The 26,762-nt window shown below is 45.2% G+C and overlaps 1 protein-coding gene, 1 long non-coding RNA gene and 1 pseudogene across 4 annotated transcripts; 2 read left to right on the plus strand and 1 right to left on the minus strand.

Annotated features, from left to right (window-relative positions):
- Positions 1-1,227: 1,227 nt before the first annotated feature.
- On the minus strand, positions 1,228-7,797 carry LOC114910569 (probable G-protein coupled receptor 19). Of its 3 annotated transcripts, none has more exons than XM_029252242.1 (2): positions 7,773-7,797; positions 1,228-2,835 (listed from the first exon to the last, which is right to left on the minus strand). In XM_029252242.1, exon 2 carries the CDS (start codon positions 2,811-2,813, stop codon positions 1,551-1,553), a length of 1,263 nt encoding a protein of 420 aa, XP_029108075.1. In that variant the 5' UTR covers positions 2,814-2,835; positions 7,773-7,797; the 3' UTR covers positions 1,228-1,550. The 3 variants fall into 3 exon arrangements, with proteins under 3 accessions (XP_029108075.1, XP_029108074.1, XP_029108076.1); XM_029252241.1 differs by lacking the exon at positions 7,773-7,797 and adding an exon at positions 7,245-7,418; XM_029252243.1 differs by lacking the exon at positions 7,773-7,797 and adding an exon at positions 6,893-6,931.
- LOC114910577 (uncharacterized) lies at positions 7,415-8,593 on the plus strand. The gene is made up of 3 exons (XR_003797707.1): positions 7,415-7,645; positions 8,002-8,150; positions 8,409-8,593. It is a non-coding gene; the product is annotated as an uncharacterized LOC114910577 (long non-coding RNA).
- A 12,061-nt stretch (positions 8,594-20,654) lies between these two features.
- The window catches only part of LOC114910572 (epidermal growth factor receptor kinase substrate 8-like), a 35,230-nt pseudogene continuing 29,122 nt past the window's right edge, over positions 20,655-26,762 (plus strand).

The following is a 26,762-nucleotide window of genomic DNA, read 5'->3' on the forward strand; positions in this document are numbered from 1 at the left end:
TATTATGTGCTTGTTCCAAGTTATCCTGCATATTAATGTGATGGGTCAATATCTGTTATGAATCACAAGGGTTTAATCCTTAATTTTAACGTAACTAATTATCTGAATACCAGCAACGGCATTCAAATGGGGTAGCAGGTGGCATAGTGGTTAAGGCTTCCATCTTTCCAGCTTCAAATCCCATCTCCTGCTGTAGTACCCTTGACCAAGAGAAGCATCAGATAAATGTTAAATTTCATGAATACTTGAGAATATCTATGGAAAACAGTTGGCGCAAATAATCTGTTAGTGTATAAAGTTCTTCCGGAAAGTTCTTTCATGTAGCATATGTTGAATGTGCTAACACTTTCTTTTTAAAGCTTTTTCGCAGTTGTTTGTGTACTTGGTGGATGGATGAAATTGAGTGAAGAGAGCTTCCAGCCCCTACCGTACATTAGAGGAGCCCAAGGTGGAGTTCAGTCCAGCTGCACTATGGTAAAGAGTGTCATTGTACGCCCCTCAATGTGCCCCAGCAGCACTTCACTGTCGCAGGAGTGCATTGTTTATTGTCCCAGAAATAGAGCAACTGGGTGGTGCCAGAATGGTGTAAAACAACATGAAGGACATCTCAAAAACCGTGTGGCGCAGTGTGTCGTGCCAAACAGCTGTTCAGTGGCAACAGACAGACGAACACAAAAACAGTGAACGCGGCCTTTCTACCGGTTCACCAGTTGCGTCCCAGAAAATCAGTACAGCGAATCCACAGCAGCTTGTGATTCTGTGTTCTGATATGGTGGGAATATCGGCAAGGATTTAAACTGATATCCGATGGTAATGACCCCCGCAACATACTTCCAGGAACCAGAAGGTGCAGCTAATAGGAAAAGTTGATGAGCTTTCCACCAATATTTATGGCTCCCACCTCTAAAATGCACAGTAGTTTAATCAACTTTTTTTTCCTTTTGTTCTTATTCCAACATTACAATAAATATTACACTCCCCGCAGGACAGGGAGAATGAAGCCCAGTGGACATCTGTACTGTAAAACTTGGTGTACTGTGATCTAATGACTCACCAGGGTACATTCAGAAGAACACTGTACAGAGCTCCATTGCATTTTACATTCAAACGTTTACCATGTTTTACCGCTTCACTGGTCCGATGCCAAATTAAGGGTTTAATAACACTCTACCAGTTCAAGAACATTTTTCATAAAAGACAGAAAGAACAGGTAATACTGTGGTATTTTTAAAGCTGCAGTAGGAATTCACGGCCTTTATAATACCGTATAACAGATGACAATATGGACACCATAATCAGCTAGATGGGAGGTAAAGAACATATTACAGAGAAATTAAGGAATTTGGCCAGAACCCTCCCCCCTCCACCACCTCTCCATGGTTCTTTATGAGACTGAAGATGGTTCCTGGTTGTTATTTCCCTCACTGCAGTTTCTGCTTCCTGTCAGGCTGGCAGTGTTTGTGAGCGTCTGTTACAAACTGACATTTACAGTGTGACAGTATGGAGGCATGTAAAGATTTCGTTGTCACGGGTACTTGCAGTCCTCACGTTCACACAAATGTGTTGGGTGGGTTGCTGTTGATGGGCCACGCCAGTTTCTTCTCCTTGGCCTCACGGTCAAACGTCTCGTAGATGGAGTCTTTAGTGATGGTCTTTGCTGGCGCCGGCATCTCCAGGACCCCCACATAGTTCTTCTTGGCCATCCGAGAGCTGGTGGTGATGGTGTAAGCATTGCTGCGGTAGCATTTCATGGACGACATGCAGAAGGTCTCCTTCATGCCTCGGCGGAAGTTGGCGTTGTAGATGGAGTACAGAGTAGGTTTGGATGCGGCGCAACTGAATGAGACCCAGGTCACGGCCACGAAGACAAGCAGCCCTTCTCTGGAGAAGCTGTCCTTCGGGTGCCACAGCTGGGCCACGTAGAAGGGCATCCAGGTGAGGAGGAACACGGAATTGAGCATCAGGAACATCTTGATGGTCTTCACTTTTGTCCTGGGAACGATGTTCATGGTCCTTCTGACCGTGCGGCCATCCGTGCCGATCCTCCAGATGTACTTTACCACCCTGTGGTAGAAGAGAAGGATGAGCACCATGGGGACGAGAAAGCCGGCGAGGAGGTGCATAGCTCCGTAGGCAATGCCCTCCCACGTGTCGGGCAGGAAGAAGTTGCAGAGGGCATCATGCGATGAGCTGTAGAAGAAGAAGCAGGGCGACACAAAAGCTGCATTGAAAGCCCAGGAAGCTAAGATCATCTTCTTGGCCTTCTCTCTAGACACCTTGAAGCTCAGCGGGTACACAATGGTGTAGAACCTGTCCACACAGATGGAGAGCAACACGTAGACCTGAACCCCTGGGGAGAGGTGCTGGATGTAGCGCACCACCTTGCACGTCATGTTGTTGAGCACCCACTGAGCGGACGTCACCTGGAGCAGGACGAAGGGGGCGCAGCCGGCACTCAGCAGCAGGTCTGCACACGCCATGGACACCACAAAGTAGTTGGTGGTGGACTGAGTCCTCCGGCTGCGGTGGATCACCAGGCACACGAGGGCGTTGCCCAGCACGGACACCATCCAGAGGATGGAGAAGACCAGGCTGAGGATAGCCACCTCCGCCGATGAGAGCGCGTGCGCCGGAAGGGAGCCATTGTGTCGCGGGGCCGAGAGCAAGGCGTCGCCGTCGCAGCGCGCTGGCGTGGGGAAGCCGCCCTGGAGGACAGCGCCCCCCGTCTCACTGGAGTTGGGGAACATGAGGTACGCGGGGGATGCCGAGTGCAGCAGCGGTCCGGCGTTGAGAGTCTGCTGGCCGAACACCATCGTCACTCTGGCACCATCAGATCTGTATTTTGAAAACCCACACCGAAATTAGCTCAATAATTTCAACGAATAGCACTGAAGATATATCTCATTTGAACAAAAGGCTGTGGAAAATCATAATTAAAATCATAATTAACCAATTTTAAAGATACTTTTGAAATTATGTAAGATTTCATATTTGGATTGAATCCATTTTGAACACGAGCAAGAAATGGAACAGAGTTGCGACAATCTGTGCTGTAGCAAAAAGCAGCGATGATACAGTGTTTATTAAATGTCCTTTTGTTCATTTCTTCAACAAATGCTTTACAACGTACTGCTGGGTTAAAGCGTGATGGCGGGAGTTCCTCTCATTAGGAGTCACTTGCTGTTAAATGAAAATTTCAGCTTCATGCGGAAACACCCTGTGTGCAGATTTAAAAAAAAAAAAAAAAAATGTACAAACACACATTGTGTTATAACTGATTATTTTAAATTTACACTCTGGTAGGGGACAGCCTGTAGCGTAGTGGTTAGAACAGCTGCCTTTGGGCCCCAAGGTCACAGTTTTGAGCCTCACCTCCGGTTGTAGTATCCTTGAGCAAGGTACTTACTCTCAATTACTCCAGTAAAATTACCCAGCTGGATAAATAATTGTAACCTTAACATCATAAGTTGCTTTGGAGAAAAGCATCAGCTAAATGTAATGTAAATGTTTCTGTAGCCTGCGGAATAAAATGTCTCGTACAGCCTGTTTCATATATTCTCTTGTTTTCTGTGCCATGTTTTTCCAACTGCCATCAGTATCTTGTTTTCAAAAAAAAAAACCCACAATAGAGTTATTAATTAATAATTAATTACCCAACTGAGGCCAAACAGCGGACCATTTCCGTTGGTGCCAAGGAGTCGCTTATGTTTGTCCTGAAATACAAAATAATCACGGCAGCCTCATTATTGAGCCACAGGAGAGCGTAAGCGCCTTCCGAGGGAACGTTTTAATTAAGAGAAGCTGTCTCTCGAGGGCGGTAACTCCGGTGTGGAAAGCGTATTTCTGATCCGCCAACCCTGACGTCTCCATTACCGTCAATCCCCGGACGGTGCCTCTCAGGAAGCCCAACCCTCCCACGTCCGAGTCTCACCTGCACGAGGTGCTAATATTATTAACACGTTACTTAGAATATTTTGTGTTTTTCTGCCTGTTTCTCTACGATGTGCTGGAAAAGAGCACAAGTAGCGCACAGCTGTTCACCAGGCTGCAGAAGACAGAATGACGACATTAAATAAAAAGAAATATTACAATAGATACGGTAGGCCATCGATTGATTGCTGAACGTAAGTGAAGTATCTTGAGGATGGTTTTTATTTAACACAACAGCACGGCAGTCCGCCCGATGCCTGGGAGCTCTTTTAAAGGTCTATCTGACACCAGGGCGATGAAGCACAGTGAATAAGCGCACGATCAGGATGTCCCCCCCGACCGGGTGGAGAACGGGGTGCGTTTCCACACGCCTGAAACACCGCTGAGCCACAGCTACGGTGTGCACTCTCTTTTCAGTTCTGCGTGTTTCCGAGTGCAGCACCGCCGCCGCACGTGCTCGCACGCACATCACACGCCGTACAAGGGCCGTGGTTTCCGTGTGTTTTTTTTTGCTTTAATTAATACACAGATGTGGTGTACCATAGGGAACCTGTGCGCTTATCTTAAATCTCATGTTTGCCTTCAGCAGTTTCCTCCCAGTTCTCCCTGGGCAACGTGGCCTGGCTGTTTCCCGAGGAACGGACACCACCGTGAGCACAGATACCGTGGTACGCTGGGGTTTTGCTTCTTCAGCCGCAGCGTGACACTTCATCACAAAGGTTCCTTCTTTAAATTGGAGACGCGGTATAATTTGTCCAGGTCCTCATGAACATCTACACATATTCGGCGAAAGACCTCGGCCATCCGAGCAACGGACTCTTCTCTCCGTTGCGGTCAGGGAAGCGCTTCCGCTCCCTCAAGGCCAATACAGAGAGGATCAAGAGGAGCTTCTTCCCTCAGGCTCTTCGGGCCCTCGACCAATATAACACCTAGGACTAAATACCAGTCACCTCCAGGAACCAGGAACCACTCCACCTCTGCTATTCCATTTCATATACAAACGCAAACTGAACTACCTGCACGATCTTGCACGTTACATGCACTGTTGCGCACCATATTGCACTACATCTTATGCCGCACAAATTTTCATAATTAGATATTTATATATTTTGGTCTCGCATATGCATGAATAGATTGTATATTTTTTTTTCCTTTAGATTTTAGTACCTGTTATTTGTCTTTCTAGATTGTTATGTCGGACAGCCGTATAAAGCGTTTCGCTGCACGTCGTACTGTGTATGGCTGTGTATGTGACAAATAAAATTTTAATTTGATTTGATTTGATATTCATTTATGCGCCGTTTTCTCCAAAGCTACAGTTGCAAGAAAACGTTTGCGAGCTGTAGGAATCCACAATTTAGGGTCACTTCAAGATCAATTGACAGATGATCAATTGATCTTAAAGTGGCCCTAAATTGTGGATTCTTATAGAGTCCTTTGGAATTACCTGCATTTCTGCATTAATTGCTCATAAAACGTGATCTAATCATCAATAAAATTACAATAATTGACACCCAATCTGCTTAAATTAATAAAAGTTGTACTACTTCTTGTCAATATTGAGTACCTCATTTATACATTTGTAGTCCAAGCTGGAAAAAGTAAGTGAATGCAAACATTTAGTAAGTAGGCAAACCTTTAGAACAGAAACTTCCATTGATATACCTGTTTACACAGCAGGGTAATTTTTACTGCATCAATGTAAATTTATTTAGCAGCCCCTTTTCTCCAAAGCAACTTAGAGTGTTAAGGTTACAATTATTTACCCATTTATGCAGCTGGGTAATTTTACTGGAGCAGTTTAGGGTAAGTACCTTGCTCAAGGGTACTACAGCTGGAGGTGGGGATCAAACCTGTGGATCCAAAGGCAGTAGCTCTAACCACTGCCCTACTAGCTGTCCCACAGTTCAGGGTAAGTACCTTGATCAAGGATTTTACAGCAGGAGGTGGGATTTTAGCCTGGGTCCTTTGAAAGGAAGGCAAAAGATCAAACTTTTAGGCCTCCTGCTGCTGGCATTTGCTTCCTTGTCTTCAGAATATTAGCATTTACTTGTAGCAACACTTTGCATATAGAGAAGACCTGTCTGCTTGGGAAAAATGATCATGATAATGCCAGTGGATATGTAAGAGGTGCCCAAATGATGCAAAACACGCCCCTCACACAGCACTTTGCCAGTATATACTTTCAAATCACCAAGGTATGTTCCGGTCATTTGCTGTGATGGCTCTCAAACACCTGTAAGCCACAGGTGCACACATTTACTGTCAGTGAGAGATGGAGCCACAGAAGGGCCTTTGGAGACACCACCACTGACATCCCCATTGACCCACACTGTCCCACCGGTAGCAATGGCCCAGCCCAGTGTGGGGTTCCTCTCCAGCTCTCCACTCCCATCCCCCCCTCCCCCTTAGGATAACTGAATGCTCTAGATACTATTATTATTTTCATGGTCTTGAACATGGACAGGTTGGTCTGGTGTAAATGGTGTAATGTGGTGAGGGACTATGCTGTGAATCACAGCGGCGGCTGAAGAGGCAGCCTACGGTGCAACACACCACACTTTTGAAGCACAAAATGAGGGCAGACAATCGTGTCGTGTGCTATGATGGAAAAAAATTAATATGGGCAGCAGGTGGCACAATGGTTAGCGTCGGCACCCTGCCTTTGAAAGGCACAGGTCAAAATCCCACCTCCTGCTCTAGTACCCTTGAGACCAAGGTACTTTCCCTGAGCTGATAGAGTGAAAATCACTCTGCAGTGTAAATGGCTAAACTGCATGGCGAAGCGGCTTAGGAGGAAAGCGCCACATCGCTGGACACGAATGACTGCAATCGAGCGACCGAACGCAGCAGCAGCAGCAGCAGCCCGTCGCTTCGCACCGACTCCGACACAACAACACGCACACAGGACACCTGCGAATCACTGCTACAAAACGGCTCTCGCGGCGACAGTGTCATTTACCCTCACTTATTTTCGACGCCGCGACGCGTTTCTCCTCATTTCGGCGCAATCAGTGCACGAGCGGCGCGCGCACAACGCTCCCCGACGCCCTTGTTTATCATCATCATCATCATCATCATCTTCTTCTCCTTCTGCCTACATTTCGCAGACGCCTTTTTCCCAGGGTGACTGACAGTGTTAAAATCGGCGATACACTGATTTGCCCATTTTTTACCATATCGACTGAGCTTAAGTAAGGTAAGTAAGGGCACTACAGCAGGAGTGGGATTCGAACCCGGGACTGGATGACAGCAGCCTAACGGACCTTCCCCTTCTCGTTCTCTTCCCCCCCCCCCCCCCCTTCCCCACGTACCTGACCCCCCAGGTTGTGACACCATGGCGCCCCAGCCGCTCCCTTGGGTCCAGCGCCCGTCCAGCTCAGACAAACACGTTCGATCTGCTTCTCGAGGAAATGCGTGTCCTCCTGAGAAGCAGCGTGTGTTTGTCTGTGTGCGTGTGTGTGGGGGGGGGTACCTCATGAGCTTCATGATCAGTTCCCCCCCAGCAGAGTGTGTCACGTGAAGGTGTGATCACGTGCTGCTTTGCGGAGGACCCCGCGCGAGTAGCTGAACGGACCGAAAATGAACGTTTGACTTCCTGAGAAATTCGGAATTTACATCGTCGTAAGGGTGTCATTCTGTGCGCGTTTTGTATTTTCCGAAGGAGAAATCAATATTCAGCACCGCGGACAGCGAATAACTCCCCACCGCCGATGTATGTCTGAGTGATGAGGGACAACTGAAGGATATTATTTTCTGTTTCTGATTTAAAATACGCAGTGTAGCCATCTACAAAGCTACTAGGTTCCCCGCTGTCCTCCACCAAACGCGCTCACTCTTACCGCTAGTTGCAACATGATGCTGATCATTCCGAAGTAATGTTATTGTTATGAAACACCTTCTCCCCAGAGGAGTGTGTTTGTCGAGTATTTGCTATAACCACTGATTCTTCGTGTTACGATCACAAGTTACAACTTTTCAAAGATATGGACATTTCCCAGATGATGTATGCTTTGTTTATAGCATTTTCTTCACAGTTTTGTGTTCTAAAATTTTCCGTTTATTGCATAGCGGAAATTACCTGCGCTTCCGCAGGCCGCCGCTAGATGACAGCAAAACGCACCCAGAATAAAACCAGAGTCGGAGGAGTGTGGCGCTGCCTTCATTGCCAACGTTTCTAGCAGAGCAATTTTCTCCGATGTTCCTAAATTTGGCGATGGGTAAGATAAAGTAAGGTCAACAGGTTACGAAATGGCACTGAATAAAAGTTTGTAAAGAAAAATTATTTATTATTTATTTAGAATTACTTGTAATTTTAATGTTCAAAATGAAGAAACATTAAAATAAACGTCTAAGAATTCCCTGTTTTGTAAATGAGCAATTGCTTAAAGGTAAACGTTTTTCATTCATTCATTCATTCAGTCATTCATTCATAATGTTATTTTCTTCACTTGATTTTTTTTTTTTTTATTTTGCAGTTTCAGAGTGAACATTTCCTCTGTTTCTTCACCCTGACATCATTTGATGGTAAAGAGCAGCCAGAATTGGAACTGGAGACCAGATTAGTTTAACCAGTGTTTACTGCTGGTGTCCAGTGTTTCTGAGTTTGATGAAAAACAACATAAACCCTGCAGAAATTGATTAAAAATAATAGAAATTTGAATTGTGCTTGAAGTTAATAAAAATATTAAATTTATCTGTTTTTATGTTTTTGTGTGAGGGGGTGCGGTGGCGCAGTGGGTTGGACCACAGTCCTGCTCTTCGGTGGGTCTGGGGTTCGAGTCCCGCTTGGGGTGCCTTGTGACGGACTGGCGTCCCGTCCTGGGTGTGTCCCCTCCCCCTTCCAGCCTTGCGCCCTGAGTTGCCGGGTAGGCTCCGGTTCCCCGTGACCCCATATGGGACAAGCGGTTCTGAAAGTGTGTGTGTGTGTGTGTGTGTGTGTGTGTGTGTGTGTGTGTGTGTGTGTGTTTTTGTGTTTAGTTCAGCCTTTGTTTACCACACAGCTTTTCTGTAGCTTTATCTAAGACTTTTTTTTTACAAAACCTAACTTGTAAATAAATAAAGGGACATCTTTATTATTAAGCTCATATTGATTATACTACACATAGATAAGGAAGATAAAGGTGGCCAGAAGCTCATCAACATCGTACATGCTTGTGCAATGAATCATTCAACCATTGAGACTGATAAGAAAGTGAAAATAATGGTGTTTTACTCAGGAGCAGACCATGCTTCACTCCTACATTATTGGTCGCATCTGATTCAGAGTGAAAGCTCGGGGGTGGCAATAGCATTTAAATAAATTGGCCAGGCCAATCACCTGTGATTCTAGCATTCTTTGCTGATTAAAACTAAGGGTTTCTTGCCATGAAGGATGAGCAGTGCTGAGATGTGAACTGAGACATCAAGTTAACACTCATCTACCAAGTTATTAGTTGTAAATTAAATATTTTTAATCTAGAGTGTTCAGAAGGTGTGGGCAGCCATTGAGACTTTGACCCCCAGAGTTTTTTTTCCCTCTTTTGATGGCCAGTAGGCATACTTACAGCTTTAATAACTGCATGGATAATGTAATAGTTAGCTATATACTAAATTATCTAATCTGTCTTATCCCTTTCTTCAGCCTTCTGTGTCACTGTGTGACAAGAGTGCTCTATAAAAATAAAATCTGTTACTGAAATTTGTGTTTTAGTATGTTGTGAGTGCACTGTTTGATTAGTTTTTACAACAAATTGAATTAAGATGAAGTAATGTGTACTAGGGGCAGTAGCTGGCAGAGCACTGTATGTCCCTGAGCTTCCCAGAGGTCCTGTCTGTGTGGCTGGCTGACTGCTTGCGCTCAGTAATCTGATAATCTGCAATTATTCCTTATAACCACTTGCAGTCAAATTAATTTCAGTGCTGTGAAATCATATGAGAAGATTCTGATAGTTTCATTACACTTCTCAATGGAGAGAAATAAGTGGTTTGAGAGTGCTGGGACACCTTGGTTCCATATTGCTTGTAAAGAAATCAAAGGCTTCTCAGGGCCAGTGTGAAATTGCTATAATTGATTGAAACCTATAGAAACCAGTCATTAAAGAGCTGATGTCAAAATGTCTGCCAGTCATCCGTGTGAAAGATGAGTTCTTCGAACATTTTAGCCGCTCTGTGTGCTGAGAATTGAAGAGTCTGTCAGTGAGAAGATGTCCAGGCCTCTCTGTCTCCCCCTACTGGTAGGACAGGTATTTCTGGTTGTCTCAGGTCAGGGGTGTCACATCCGCGACTGAAGAGGAGCCATAAAGGATTGATGTGTCAAAGCAGCAATAATGCTCAATTTAGTCACACGCAAATTTTGGAGAGACAAATTGTGCTTGCTTGAGTACTGTCTCTGCTCACTTTTTTTGGACAATATTAATAATCTTAGTTTGTCCTCTACGTTCATCCGATGGCAGAAGTTACATCTCAGCGTACGTTCATATTGTCAATGTAGTTTGGTGGATTTGTATAATTGTAAATATAAATGTAAAATGTTGTTTATACATTTTGTTTATACTGATTTATATTCCTCAGAACAGTTTCAAACCATGGTACAGGCCAGTGTGTGCAGATAATCCCACATTTGTGTCATGGACTACACTTAGTCTTTTTTTTTTCTTTTTGTACTGACGTGTCGTGTTGTTATGGCAACCCGAACACCGAAGCGGATGGTTTTCCCCGCTGACTGTCGCCATGGGAGCCACACAGATGCACTGGAAGAGGAGACAGAGAAATGAGGGCAGCCTGGAGAGCATACATTGTTCACCTAAACAATATAGATAACGTGCATCAAGTGTTGGGTGTGCAGGTTTTTATTGATATCTTACATATATGCCTCTTCACATCACTAGCTGATACAGGCTGTGCAATAAGATCAAGGGACACAAGACTAGATAGGGAGAAAATCACACAAGAGCAATGCTTCCCATAAAAACAGTCTTATTGGCTGTTGTTTCCAACACTATTACCCCACACTTTGTGCAGAGAAGAGCTGCACATCACTGTACACAGTAGCTGGTAGTAGCTTGTAAAGCCTGTCTGCACTTATCTCTCTATAAATATGAGCGAAGTCTCCAGTGACAAACATGAATCTTTCTGCGGTGGACAGGCAGCTTGTGGAATTCATCTTTACTAGTGTGTGGATGGATCGCTGAGCACCATTTTTGGCGCTGCTACAGCCACGTTCACAGCTGCTAATTCCCGTACTGCTCCGGGCCTGTGCACAGAAATTATACCCTGTCACAGAAATTATATTGCTGGGCTATATGAGGACATGTAGACTGTCATGTCAGGAATACCGTTTAAAGGGCTGGAAATACTCGATGGAAGTGGCTTCTTTGTACCAAATGTTATTAAAGCCCAGAATCATCTGGATAGCCAATAGTGGAGGAGCAGACAAACAGGATCACATCCCACAGGCTGTCTGATGTATGGTAAAAAACAGCTGTGAGAATATTGAACTGTATAATGGCTGCAATACTGTTGTTGGGGGAACATGTTGACCCACCTCGCACCCCTGCATAAGCCGCTTCTACAGTTACGTTCCAACAGCTTCCGTCATTCTGTAGAAGTCACGCGGCATCATCACCGAAGACCATCAAAAACTCGAAGAGAGTCATTAAGGCTCCCCGTTAATTCCAGCATTTCACTGATGCATGGTTTCCAAACTATATTTTATTTCCCTTGTGAATAAATGTTATGTTTATCATTTGCAGTATTTCTGTTCTGAATGAATCTGATACATATTGCTACGGGGGTATTCTGCCTTGACAGCTCTGTGCAAAGCTGCTGAAATAACAGGTGTTATGGACTGAGGTGACCTTGCAACAGCAGGTTCCGCAGTCAAAGTCACAGGTTCGACCACATCTCACTTTGTGCTACTGTCAGCCTTTTGAAGCTACGCCCTGCCACAGGTAAGGGTTCCATCAGAGATTCCATGATGAAGATGGTGTATTGTGTTGTGATAGGCTTATTTCCACCTGGCTCCACCCTTCCTCCATCTCTGCCACCCTCAGAAAATAGTTGAGGGTGTGTGGTTTGTCCTTGACTGACCTTTTCAGTGGTCTCTTGCGCATCTCCCCAAAGACCCTGGTGTGCAAACCGGAAAAATATCTTTAAGAGTCTATCTTGGAGTCACAAGAATTAAGAGCAGCAACAACAAAAAAGCCTACTGTATACAACAGTTCATAAGTGAATATTAGTTTTTTTGTCATGAATTTTATGCAAGAATGAAAATAATTAATACTGATCAGATTAACTCTGAGTGGTTGTGACCTGAGATTTTATCAAAAATATTGAAAAAGTAATATTCTTTTAAAATTTGCAACTTAAAGTATGAAAAAGCAAATTGCCAAGGATTGCCTTACATTATTGTAATCTATCTGACACCTTAGCGTGAATCAATTTTACACTGATATTGCTGGATAATTTTTCTCTGATAGTTCAGGGTACATAACTTGATCAAGTGGTGGGATTCAAATGCAAGACCTTTGAGGGCAAGACAATAGTCCTTAACAGGACTAACTGCTGCCACAAGTAGTGTAGTAGTTAAGGGCACTATCAACACCACAAATAAGGTAATAAAATAACATTATTTATCTATCTGCACAAATAAAGATAAACAAACTCACACATACAGAGGCCACTTATCCCAGGTGGGCTTGCAGCAACAGCGCAGGGTGTGGGGTAGAGGAACCCAACTGGGACTCAAACCCCAGACCCATGAGAGAGTCAGACCTGGTCAAGCCCGCTGCGCCAAAACACCCTCCAAGGAATAAACACACATTTATAAGTAATTTCATGAATAATGTAACAAATGAACACCATTTCAAAGAGGAGACCAGTTAATGTTTATTTAGACTTGGCAATATGTTAGCCTGAGCAAAACAAATACAAACTGAATTTAAAACTATGTTTGAATTATATTTGTTTGTAAAGCTCTGTATATCTCCCATCCAAAGTGTGTCCTCTCCCCCTTCAGCCTTGCGCTCCGTGTTTCCGGGTTAGGCTCCGGCTCACCGCGACCCTGCTTGGGACAAGCGGTTGTGTAGACATTGGTTGCCAATGTATATCAAAATTAATACAAAAACGTACCCCTTGTTCAGGTGGCAAGACAGATCAGTGTGTAAAAATGCATCACTTTAGGGATGCTTCACTTATGCTGAGGTCAAAACACATGCAGCAGCACCTGCCTCTCTAGGCTCAGCCAGCACATTAATACTACGGTTTACTGCAACAGGGACTTGGTTTTACCGCACAGACAGCACAGTACGGTGTCTTTCAGCATGCTCTACGCTGCCACCTGGTGTCCGCACCGCACATCACGAACGGGTCCACGAAGGCCGTTCTTTCTTCACGTGCTCTCTGAATAAGGAGGGTACATTTACATTTATCCGACACTTTTCTCCAAAGTGACTTACGGTGTTCAGGTTACAATTATTTACCCATTTATACAGGTGGGTAGTTTTACTGGAGCAGATTAGGTACCTTGCTTAAGGGTACAACAGCTGGAGATGAGGCTTGAACCTGCAACCTTGGGGGCCAAAGGCAGCAGCTCTAACCAGTACCAGCTGTCTCTTTGAGTCTCTCCAGGAGCTCATTGTCTCTCGAATTGAGTCGTATTTCTTCTGATTGTCTCGCTGATTGTTTCTGTTATTGTTTCTACGGTCTCTCAGACACACACACAGAGAGTACATATCTACTGTTCAGTGTCTCAGGGGTTATGCAGAGGAGCACCTGGCCAGAAATCATCATCATCATCATATCCTTTCACTTGATGTGCTTTATTTTATTGCGCATCTCTCATAAAAAATGTTTATTAATATTGGTCGAACACATCATATTCCTCCTTTCCTCCGTTACTGCGGTTCACACGATCCATTAAAGCTGACGGTCACGGGCGCAGCCGGCTTTGCGCCGCAGTGTTTCGCTGCGGTGGGCGGAGTCTCTCTCTGTCGCGCTACTCCCCGCTGGAGGTAGGGGGCGCAGCGCGAGTGGCGGGGCGGACCGTCGGGAGAACCGCGGGCGTGGGAAACGCAGAGAGAGGAGAGAGAGAGGGCGTGTGACTGACTGAGAGAGAGAGAGAGAGAGAGAGAGAGAGAGACCCGCGGAGACAGACAGGTGTCCGGCCGCTCAGGTGCGCCTCGCCGTGTCCGCGCGTTGCCCGCTGGATGAGGGTCTGAACTCCTCCGACCGACGCCGGAGCGACCGTTCCGTTCGGCCCGCCGCGCGCAGGTACCGCAACCCGACAGGTAACAGTGGTACTTATTAACGATATATAGGTACATTGACAGTAACACAGAGTTGGAGAGAGGGTAAATTGCTTTTGTGTGTGAGAGGGAGAGGGAGCTGTATTTAAGTGGCCACCTCACCTGCCTGTTTTCTGCTGCTGGACCTGAATGAATTACTCACTGATCATTTGATGATTTGATTTAATACACACAGCAGCTCGCTAATTCCCACACCGCGCGTATGAATGAGGACGTGTGTGTGAGAGCAATTCCTGTTTATTATACAGCCAGCAACAAGTGCTACCGGGCGATACACACACACAGCCAGGGATATACACCTCGGGAGTGAGTGAGTGAGTGAGTGAGAGAGAGAGAGAGAGTGTGTGTGTGCGCGCGCCCGCGCGTTAAAACCTTCCAGAAAACACCAGACACAGTTGTAAAATTGTCCACACAATGTTTTTTAGAACTACTTTAACATAATTTCTGCGAGTCAATAATATGATTTATCTTTAAAGTAGGTTCAGTTCTGGTTGGAGGAGCCAAAATATTATGAATGGTACTAAGATACGCTTTTTATGTAATGTATAACCTTTTTTTTTTGGCGGGGGTGCCTCGTGACCCTTGTTGTCCTTATACTGAGCTCATACACTCGATTAGTCATGTGTATTGATTTTTTCCCTTTATTGCTGACTTGGTGATCTCAGACACTTATTCACTGCTTCAGAACTGTTTAAATCTCATCAAACTATTATAACTGAGCATTATTAACATGGAGAAATCAGAGAGAAACTGACAGTAATTGTCACAATTTTTTTTATTTTTTTTTGGTCCCAGAAGCACAGAGAGGAGCTCGAATGAGCCCTTTTTACGCAGCGCACTGTGACCGAGCTCAGCCAGTCCTACAGCAGCAGTGTTACGGAAAGGTTTTCTGGCGCGGGTTTTTATAATGCAGCATTGTGTTCTCCTTTTGAGGAAAAAGGTGTTTATACCGATGGAGTGCATGAAGAAACGGTACACAAAGTTTTGTGACGACCGGAAAGTCCACGTGAACTTCTACCCAACGGCCTGAGGTTGCCTACAGGAACTCGTACTGTGTCCCCTGTCCGTACTCTGCTTTTGCCTCTTATTGTATACTGATACTCAGCCTCCACAAGTTTCTCTGGCCTTCTTCACTCTCTAAGTGTTAGAAATGGATGGCGTCGCTCCTCCCTGAAAACCGCATGGTCTCTAAGAGCTCCTGCAGCCTGACGGGCTCTGCTCAGAGTCTCTGGCTTCTTCTTGTGCGTTTTGCATGCCTTGCTGTTTGCTGATGTATGGACTATAATCCAGGTGAGAAACTTGAAATCGCTAACTTTTCACTTCCCAAAACCTCGGACGCACCAGTAGAAACGCCTGTACGGTGACCTTTTCACGGAACACGCCGTCATGTTGGCCAGAAACTTTTATTTATACTGTAAGGCAGGAGTTGCACTTGTTGATGTACACAATACAAAGGCTTTTGTTCTGACCTTCATCGAGGAACCGGTTAAACAGTTATGTAGGCACAGTGTTTGCTCAGTTTTGCTTCTTTCGGTTCTCTTGCCTTTTGTTAATCCGATCTGCGTCCGTATCACATCCTCATGCCGATCGTTGGAATAAGGCGTGCTGTATGCAGCGCTCGTCGCCATTGAGGGTCCACGACCGCTGGTTTGTGCGGTTGTTTCTCCGAGCGGTTTGTCCCGCCGAAGACCCTGACTGCAATAGCAGGCAGCTTTCCACATGTCTTGGAGAGGTATGGTATCCCTGATGGGTTCGAGTAGGGATGCCGGGACTCCATAGGAGCGACCGCGAATGAGTCTCGGACTGTGTGAGTGAGGGGACATGGCTAGTGGTGTGATGGGAAGGTGGGCTCGACGTGCTGGTAAACCATGGGTGATGCAGCTCCGGACCACGTTGCGCCCGGCGAGCGGACCTGCAACCTGGATGCCGAGTTGGCGCCGGTTGGCGTGTGTCCGCGTGTTTGTATTCCCTGTTGGTTTTCACGCACTGTTTTGCTTGCTTTCAACAGTGGACCAGTCCGGCTGAGCCGTCCGCGCTGCTTTTTGTTTATCTCCGCATGCCCTGTTTGTACACTATTGTGCTTGTCTGGGTGTGGTGTTCACCGGTTCTAATGTTGTTCCAGCATCTTCTGTCACCACTGTGTGTGTGTGTGTGTGTGTGTGTGTGCGCGCGCGCGTGCGCGCGCTGTAATCCTGTGCAGTTTCATTTGGGACCAGTAAGTTAATGTGTGTGTGTGTGTGTGTGTGTGTCGATCTAAGTGTATCAACAACTAACGCTCTTGAGAGATAAGGTTAGTAAGGTTTAGCTCTTGTAAACATGCTGGTATCAAGTAATGCTTTTCTCTGTCCTCAGACCGCTTGAAAACATCACATGGAAATTTGATGGGCAGGAGGAGTAAACTGTTTTATTGTTGTATGTTTAAAAAAAAAAAAAAAGACACCATGCATATCTGTGTCCAGATGTTCCCACTGGGGGCTTTTGTTTGTAACCGCAGCTTCGATGTGAAAGTTAATCTGGCAGAGGTCCCTGCATTCTTGAAGGGTATTTTTGGTTGCTCCCAGCAGAGTTACGGAGAAGAGCTCCGAAGCTCAGCTGCCTCCCGTCATGTGAACCGCACAGCGCCACCAGGGTGAGGAATACAGAATCTGGGCAAAAAGTCACATCAAGAGTCATGTAATGAATTTGAGACTTGAATTTTATTGCACTGAGTACTGGGCAGCAGGGGGCAGAGTGGTTAGAGCTGCTGCCTTAAACTGAAATGACCTGGGTTTGAATCCCACCACCTGTGGTAGATCCCCTCATCAAGGTGTTTACTTGGAGCTGATACAGTAAAAAGTACTCTGCTTTATGAAAGGCTAAATTGCTGTAGGTAGCTTTGTAGGAAAGTGTCTGATAAGTGTAAACGGGCAGTTTTATGAAAGGGTATATTGTGTGGATGTTTGTGTTTGTTTCTTGCACTGATTGCTTTCGTTTTCCTGCCACTGACTGCAGATCTCGTGCTTCCTCTGTGTTTGTTTCTCACAGCTGTTATCAAAGCGATAATGGTGTGATCAGCGCTGAAACTTCAGGTTATTATCTCCACGTGAATCAGTTCAGCATCAGCTGTGTGTGTGTGTGTGTGAGAGCGCGCACTTGGATTCAGAGCCCTGCAGGCTGTGTGTGGAAGCACAAGAGGGGCTCTCATCTCACTTAACAGAGGACTAGATGTGTGTGACGGGTGCGAGCGCTGACAGGGCAGCTGCATCTCTAATCTGCAGTTTAAACCCCAGAGCAGATGGTGCCACGACAGCCCGACCGCTTTGAGAATAAACGCAGACGTGAGGGGAGAAGGCGTAAACAGACACAAACATTAAATACTTCCGTTTGTGAAGAAACGATTTCCATTCGTATTGCAGATGGAGTCCACGCGTTTTGATTTCCTGAGAAGTCACGTATATCTCTCAGCTTTGACAAATTATGCAGGGCAGCAGGTTGGCACGGGCTGGCACAGGTCACTGGTGCGGGAGTGATGTGGTCCAGTAGACCGAAGCTCTGAGCTCAAGCCTTTAGTAAAAAACGGGCCAGCTTGTGCAGGTTCAGCGGCAGGTCAAAAGAGGTCTTTATGTTAACACTTTGGGTCGCAATAACCTGTCCACACGAAGCTTCTTGCATGTTTACTTGGATGGGGACAGCGGGTTATACAGCGGTTAGAGTTCCTTCCTTTGGATCCAAAGGTCGCAGGTTTGGTCCCCACCTCCGGCTGTAGTACCCTTGAGCAAGGTACTTACCCTAAATTGCTCCAGTAAAAATTACCTATCCGTATTAAATGGGTAATTAATTGTAAGCTTTAAAGTGTAATAATTATAACCTTAACATGTAAGTGGCTTTGGAGAAAAGCATCATTTACATTTATTTATTTAGCTGACACTTCTCTCTTAAGTGACTTACAATGTTCAACTATCTACAACTATTCATCTATTTGTACAGCTGGGCAATTGTACTGGAGCAATTTAGGATAAGTACTTTGCTCTAGGATACTGATGCAGTACGTGAGATTTGAACCAGCAACCTTCGGATCCAAGGGCAGCGGCTCTGCGCTACATTATCAGCTCTACAATTGCCCTGCAATTACATGAGAGAGGAATGTTTTCAGGCAAACCCAACGCTTGTACATATCCCGGCTGGGGAGATACCGAGTATTACTGGACCTTCCATGGAGTCCAGAATCGATCACTTCACCGGTACCACCATGCGGACGGGAGCTTTGATGCCGAAAGACCAGATGTACAGCAACATTTTAAATTTGGATCGCCGTCAGTTCAACATACGAACTTGTGTGTTACTGAAAGAAGTCGGTAGGAATGTATGCGTTCTTGAAACTCTGAAACAAAATAGAATAATTTGTAATGTTTGACAACACCTTCGTGCCATGTGGCCCCCGATGATGATGTTTCCTCGCGGTTGGTACGAGGCCTCTGCAGCCTCAGAGCAGTGAAACTTAAGCATGAAGGCTCCTTAATCCCACTGAGTGTGTTTGGCAAGCTGTTGTTCTGCTGGGGTGTTTCCTCCGCCCTTAATTCCCCTGCTGTAATGTGCTTTATTGTGTTCTATTCATAGCCCCATGGCTGCCGTATCTCATATCCCTGTTTGTTCTGTTTGTTCTCTTCCCTCTTGGTGGAGTCAGAGGAGGTTTTTATCTAAAGCAGCCTGCAATTTCACCTCTTTATGCAAGTAGATATTTTAGCTGAGCACTTCCGGCAAAGTGCCTTTCTCATGTAGCCGGGCCCCTCCTGCGACTTGAATCGTCAACCCTCGGGTTACAAGTTCACACCTTTAAACATGGTGCTACCTGGTGCCCTTTTCAGGAATATAAGGTTGGAATCTAGTGTTCGGCAGCCCGGTGCAGCTACCCTCAGCGTCTTAACAATGCCTTGTGCCAAGTACTATAACCAACACTCTATTCAGTCTCAGATCCCGCTGTTGGCTCATATTCCATCGCACCGTGAGTTTGGACCATTGCTGGAAGTCGCGTTAGTCTGTGAAATATGATCTGTAGGTGTGACTGTCAGAAATAATTATTTTGTGTATGGTGGCTCTCTGAAATGGTTAATGGTCTGTGTTTGCCTTCAATACGCTCCTAATCTGGTCATGGTTTGTGTGAGATGATTAGGAGGTTAAGGTTTAGCCTTACGGTATATCACGGTGCTTTTTATCCAACGTCCTTTCATTATGGGCAGCTTAAAAAAAACATGTATGGTGGGCTTGTGTTTCAGCGTTCTCAGCTCTGTGCTTCTGACGGATTGCACCTGCGCCTTGTCACAGTTTACTAGTTAATAATAGGAAATGATTCTTCATGCTGTTTGGATCGCGTAAAGAGTCCGAATGAACATCGCAGCAGAGCGAAGTCAGAACATGAAGTTCATATTCTGTTGCACACCCTGGATGGGACACCAGTGCCAGTGGAAAGATGTACCACTGAATAAAAGTTTGCTTCTGATAGAAGCTGTCACACCTGTGTTCAGCTGCTGGCCTGGATCCTGCAGGAGACAAAGGGTTAATATGGAACAGAAGAGCAACTATTGGATATTTCTGATGAAGTCTCATCTAAGTGGAGCAGAGCTGGTCACAGGGTTAAGGGCATGTGTTTCGTGCCTTTAGGAAAGGATGCTGCTGCTGTATAACTTACCTGTCTTGAGCTGCTCCAGTTAAATCTCTCAGCTGTAGAAATAATTTTTAGTTATAACAAGTTGGAATACACACGCACACATTGTCTGAAACCGCTTGTCCTGAGCGGGGTGGCGGTGAGCCGGAGCCTAACCTGGCAACAGAGGGCGTAAGGCTGGAGGGGGAGGGGACGCACTCAGGATGGGATGCCAGTCCGTCGCAAGGCACCCCAAGCGGGACTCGAACCCCAGACCCACTGAAGAGCAGGACCCGGTCCAACCCACTGCGCCACCGCGCCCCCCGCAAGTTGACATTGAAATATTAAATATAAATATAGTAGTATACTTTGCTGTTTCTGTTATGGTGTGGTGGTGGTAGAAGCGCTGGTGTATCATGTCCGCATGAATGTCCTCCAGGTCCTCCGTTGTCCTTCCGCAGTCCAAAGACACGTGTTTTAGGCATATTAATGACTCTGAATGGCCCTCACTTTGTATGTGTGTGTTAAACAATAATTAATAATCATTATTTGTTGCTTTGGAGAGAAGCGTCCGAACGAATAAATGTTTCACTTTGTCTTCCTGTTCGTTTTGTTCGTGGTGCCACTGCAGTTCCGCTGTCCTTGGTCGCCCTTGGCTTCTCCTGTGCTGAACCCGTGTGCTGTGCCTGCAGGAGCCTCACCCGTACAGAGCCGGTGTTTTCCTCTTGCTCTGGAGGGGAGAGAGAGAGAGAGAGAGAGAGAGAGAGAGAGAGAGAGAGAGAACCCTGTACTGGTGTTGGGGCAAACAGAGCAGCGGCAGGCGGGGGGGCCACAGTAATCCCACGGTAAAGTTCAGCGGCCAAGCTGTTGACTGAAGATAGTTGAGTGTCGAGAGTCTCAGCACTCCGACACGCAAAGATCTGGCTGCTGGATTCATGGAACTTGTCTTCGGTTTAGTCTCCACTCGTGGGTACCCTTAAAGGCCGTGCTCACCTGGAACGGCATGTGCTGACGGATAGCGGTGAGTAAGCGATTGCTGCTCCTACACTCGTTGTGCCCTCAAGTCAGAGACGTGAAGCAACTGTTTCGGTCTTCCCCTCGAACGGCTTATTCGCCCCGTGCGTAACATCTCGCCGTGACGCGGCGGAGAAACCTCGTTTCATCAGCAAAGAATTCGGTTCCGTGGGTGAAAAGACGCTGACGGGAAAGTTTGTGGCAGGAGTTTAAAACGTGAGGAAAGGAAGTGAAGCGGGTGGTCACTCGAGAATGGAGGGATTAGTGACTTGAAGGCCAGTATTTAAAGGGTGTCAGGATACATTAATAAAACGTAAGTGCTCGGGGCTTTGTGCGGACAACTCTGGAGCGCGTTCCCCGCCGTTCTCTTTGTCCGGCGTCCTTATTAGAGGAGACAAGCGGCAGCGCGAAGAGCTCGACAAGACCGAGCGAAGACAAATGTTCAAGTGGACTCTTGAAAAGCAAAGATGAATTTTTGCCTGCTGGCTGTGCTGGTGTATGGGCTCCTCAATCTAAGACACATTTGGGACTAGAAATCTTGTAAATCAAGTTTGTAAATGAAGTAAATTACAGTCAATAAAAGTTTAATAGCTCTGATTTATTCGCGGGTTACTTTCCGTAAAACGTATAAACCTATAATGAAATAAAAATTTACTGTTAGGCTTTTGTACTCCGTTGACATCAACTGCTTGTTCTCTGCTGCGTCGGTGTGTTCTAGAGCCAGTCCTGGAAACGCAGCGGGTAAGATGAGAAACGGCGTATGGGACCGTAGACTTCGGGACTGCTTTTGTCTCTTATTAACTTAAAACAGACTTTGTCGGCATCTGGTCACTTTCACTTTACTGTACAACATGTGCAATCAATGAAATCATAATAGACATACTTCGACTTACCCCTCGAGGAGGATTTTTCTGGAATATTCTGAACCGCTTGTCCCATACAGGGTCGCGGGGAACCGGAGCCTAATGCAGCAACACAGGGCGTAAGGTCGGAGGGGGAGGGGACAGACCCAGGACGGGACGCCAGTCCGTCGCAAGGCACCCCAAGCGGGACTCGAACCCCAGACCCACTGGAAAGCAGGACCCGGTCCAACCCACTGCACCACCGCACCCCCCCCCCCTTTCTGGAATATTACTAAAATTAAAAAATATGCTGCAAGACTTTTAACGTTTTGCTCCAGTAAAACTAAAATGACAGAGAAGGGAAAAAAGTAATCTCCACAAACTTCTATTTAATGCCAACTGTTGATTGATTATCCCATAAATATGCGTAACATTCATTATCATCTTATTAATAATCAACAGTGGACATGAACCGTAAACTTTGTGGAAGCGAGTTAATCAAGGTCGTCCCACGCTGTGTTTGGGTGCTCTTTACCGTCAACTGAGGGCTGGTCATTGAAGTACAGGTGATGTTTACTCCATAACTTTTTTTGAAAATAATGAAGAAAATACATACTTTTCAAAGATATGGCTTTTTTTAAATTTTTTTTAATATTTATAAAAATTTGTAACTCAAGTGTTCATAACCCAAGGATCCTGTTCTCTGGTGTCTGGTCAGACAATCCGAATACACCCAACGGTTTGGGCATTTATCAGTAAACCAAAAAATGCTGAAACATGCATGGAGGTGTTCTCTGCCAGGATAGTCTGTGGAAAGTATATTTTGTTGTGTGAGGTGCTTAGCAATGAGACTAAACATGTGTGATGTCACTTGCGGGAATTTGATTTCAGTCCTTATTGTTGTACTTTAAAGGGAAAGCGGTACACGGTTATGCGAGAAGATCTATTTGAAAATACAAAAGCAATTATTAATGTGTTTAATACAACCATGCTCTGTATCGAATGGAATTTTTTTTTTTTTTTTTTTTTTTTTTTTACAGTTAAGAATACTGTTGCGTTCAAGTCGAGCCATGAATTTTTATTTTTTATTTTTTAAACTCTCGCCTGGTGAAAGTGTGAGCCGGTTAAACCTGAGAGGAGTTTTCCTAAGTGAGGAAGAGTGCCTGCACATACTCGGTATCGCATTCCACCGGAGGTACTCAAGTGAGGACAGGGCTTATCTCGGCTTTCAACCTGTCCCCGAGTCGCACCTTAATTCATCCCTTCCTCATTAGAAACGTACCTGCCTCTGCTTCCTCTCTTAACGGAACTACCTGCTCAGGTGTGCTCTATCACCTTACGCTCTCTCATGTTTGATGGGACCATCTTACACCAGTACGTTACTCTGCTTTACTGCTTTTATTATGGGAATTAAAGCGTTCTCAGTACCGTTATGTTCCGCTTGTACAGTTGGGACCAAGTTTGTCCTTAGTCTGTCCTGCTGGCTAAATATTGCAGGAAGAAGGGCTGAAACATGACTGCAAAAGATCCCTCTGGAGGGTGACCTGTGTTACTAAATATACTGACCTTTTCTTCATACAAGATGAGATGATAATTTCCCAGAGGGGCATAAAGGATATAAATGTCCTCATTTTATGAAGAAATGTCCTCAGCATCTTCGTTGCTGCCGAACCCTGGCCTTCGAAATCACGAGGACTGAAAGTTCATGAGAAAAATTACTACAGCAGCCACAGATTTAAAAAAAAAAAAAAAAAAAAAAAAAAACACCGTAGACTTTTAGTCGGTTAATTTCTGGCACTGGTCAAAAATCAGATTTCTCTTAATGATCAGTGTTTTTCTGCTGTCCTATTTTAGGCTCTTTAATAAAATGCCCGCATTCTGAGATCTAGCAAAGGTAGCATTTATTGTGTTAGTAATAACACTACTAACAATGCGCTAGTAACAATATTATGAAGGTGTTATACACACAAGGATCAAAAGTGAGATCAGGGTCAAATTGTAGTGCTGGTCTGAAATTGAAATGTAGATCCAGCCTTTGCTTTGCATGAATGAAATCTAGTGCAGGAGGCAAGAAGCAGGAGCTCACTTTGATAGGGCTCAGACAACTCCTTCAATATAAGGTTTTTTTAAAATTCATGTAGATTTGAGCATTATCAATCAAAAAATCTCACGCATTGTGATACTAGTGTGTGGCCAGGTGGGCACTGGTGCACATTAGAGAGCACAGAGCGAAGTCCTGAGCCTTGAGAAACATCAGACTTTAGTTTTCTATGTTCCGAAATGTAATTATTGAGAGAAATGGGAACATAACTGTTAAACTTAGTGAGGAATCACTTATTATTCCTGTTGAACTGATTTTATAGCACTTAACTTTTTTTTTTTTTTGCTTTGCATGAATTAATACATTTTTAATTAACTGGTGATTACTGAGTTCTGATCCTTTTAGGAATTAAGTAGGGTTTAAAATAGCTTTAAGCGGGCTAATCAATTAATCTAAACATCAAAGCATTTTTCTCTCCCAGGTTTCACAAAATAGAGTTAATGTAACTTAGATATATCTTTGTTGTCGAGGACAGGGGTTGTTCAGGTAAGGCGACTTTGACGAGGTAGGAGGTGAAGGTAGGAAAGGGGTTTACCATTGCGTTTCAACACACATCTTCACATCGCAAACATGGGGAAGACCTGCAAACTCAGCCCACCCTAAGCTATATTCGACGCCGCAGTACTCCTGAGCAAGCGGCACTACCTGCTGCACCACTGTGCAACTCTAAGATTCCTGACAACTTGCAGTGGCTAATAATAAACTTTTAATTCTTAAGACAAGCTATTTTCAGCCGGTAGAGGGCACGGTGGCGCAGTGGGTTGGACCAGGTCCTGCTCTCCGGTGGGTCTGGGGTTAGAGTCCCGTTTGGGGTGCCTTGCGATAGACTGGCGTCCCGTCCTGGTGTGTCCCCTCCCCCTCCAGCCTTACGCCCTGTGTTGCTGGGTAGGCTCCGGTTCCCCGCAACTCTGAAAGGGACAAGCGGTTCAGACGCGTGTGTGTGTGTGTGTGTGTGTGTGTGTGTGTGTGTGTGTGTGTGTGTGTGTGTGTGTGTGTGTGTGTGTGTATTTTCAGCTGGTATATAGTTCAGCGTAATGTCTGATGTGGCTTGTTCAACAGCAGTTGCAATGAAATCTAAATGTTTAATTCTTTTAAGAGCTGAGATAAGATGAGATTTAGCCCATTCTGTTGGGATGCACTTTAACCTTTGAATATGGCTTTAACAGACTTCAGTGGTGCCTAAGAAATGTAAGGGTTGCAGAATTACCTTATTTTTTCCTAAGTTAAATTTTAATTTCATTCATTTCATGTAAAATATTTAAACTACATTTGAATATTTAGCGATAAAGGTTGGTGATGTAACACAAGTTTCTGTCAACAATGATTCTGTATCTGATTTTGGGACGAACTTAAGACTTAACGATAAGCTTAACAAAGAAGCATTTGTATCATTCCAGTTGAAGCTGCCAAATATTCATATTTCATATAATACACACCTGTGTTCTGTGGAATTTTGGGGCTGCATGGTGGCACAGTGAGTAGCGCTGCTGTCTAACAGCACCTGGCTGGTGTGAGGGAACATGGGTTCGAACCCTGCTTAGTCTGTGTGGAGTTTCCACGTTCTCCTCATTACATTTACATTCATTCACTTAGCAGATGCTTTTGTCCAAAGCGACTGACAACGGATACTATGTAGTGTTATCAGCCCACACACCTTATTCACTGCGGTGACTTACACTGCTAGATACACTACTTACAATGGGTCACTCATCCATACATCAGTGAAACACACTCACACACTATGGGGAACCTGAACAGTATGTCTTTGGACTGTGGGAGGAAACCAGAGCACCCGGAGGAAACCCACAAAGACATGGGGACGGTACGGTGGCACAGTGAGTAGCGCTGCTGTCTAACAGCGCCTGACTGGTGTGAGGGAACATGGGTTCGATCCCTGCTCAGTCTGTATGGAGTTTGCATGTTCTCCCCGTGTCTGCGTGGGTTTCCTCTGGGTGCTACCAATTATGGACAACTTTTTCGGCAGCTGCTCTGAAGACTTTGGGGGAAGTCATGATGGGAGTTTGAGGGGAAAGGCTGGACTTGCAACTGATACGCTGGCCCAGTTTTGGTTCTTTTTGTACCGTCTCTGGTTCACGGAGTATCTGTTAAAGGGGCCCTGTCTCATATTTGGTGTCAAACTGTCTCTTTTTGAGGGTGAACCCTGCTTTCTGGGGTCTTAATGCTGCCCAGGTCGCTGCCTCTGCCCGAGAACCAAGTACACAATCTACAAATTCTATTTATATCTATATTTTATATTTATTTTCTCTCTATAATTCTAGATATGTCTATATCTGGGTGGCACAGTGGCGCAGCAAGTAGCGCTGCTGTCTCACAGCACCCGTGTGGTGTGAGAGAACATGGGTTCGATCCCCGCTCAGGCTGTGTGGAGTTTGTATGTTCTCCCTGTGTCTGCATGGGTTTCCTCTGGGTGCTCTGGTTTCCTCCCACAGTCCAAAGACATGTTGTTCAGGTTCCCCCATAGTGTGCGAGTCTCACAGAGAGTGCGTTTCACTGTTGTATGGATGAGTGACCCATTGTAAGTAGCGTATCTAGCAATGTAAGTCACTGCAGTGAATAAGGTGTGTGGGCTGATAACCCTACATAGAGTTCATTGGAAGTTGCTTTGGAGGAAAGCATCTGCTAAATAAATAATTGTAAATGACACACCTGTTGCTACTGGGTGTGGTTGGTTTCGCTTGAAATTGTATTAATGCTTATCTGACTTCCTTGCTCATAAAATAGGTTTTCGAATTAACCCGCAATTTTTCTTATACATTTAATTATATTTAACTGGCCCGCATCACCAACAACACTATTATTCACACCTAGTTGGTACTGATAGGTTCATTCCTCTTTGCTAGGCACAAAGGAGCTGCTGACTTATCATTGATCATTGTGATAACTTAGGCTTCAGTGAGTAATAAACACATCACTTCTGTTATATCAGCAGTATTTTTTTGGCACTATAT

This window comes from Scleropages formosus, chromosome 5 (assembly GCF_900964775.1).
Source record: "Scleropages formosus chromosome 5, fSclFor1.1, whole genome shotgun sequence".
In the NCBI taxonomy this organism is placed as follows: domain Eukaryota; kingdom Metazoa; phylum Chordata; class Actinopteri; order Osteoglossiformes; family Osteoglossidae; genus Scleropages; species Scleropages formosus.

Bases quoted from the DNA above. Each gene is read 5' to 3' on its own strand.
- LOC114910569 (XM_029252242.1), bottom strand. From the start codon at position 2,813: ATGGTGTTCGGCCAGCAGACTCTCAACGCCGGACCGCTGCTGCACTCG.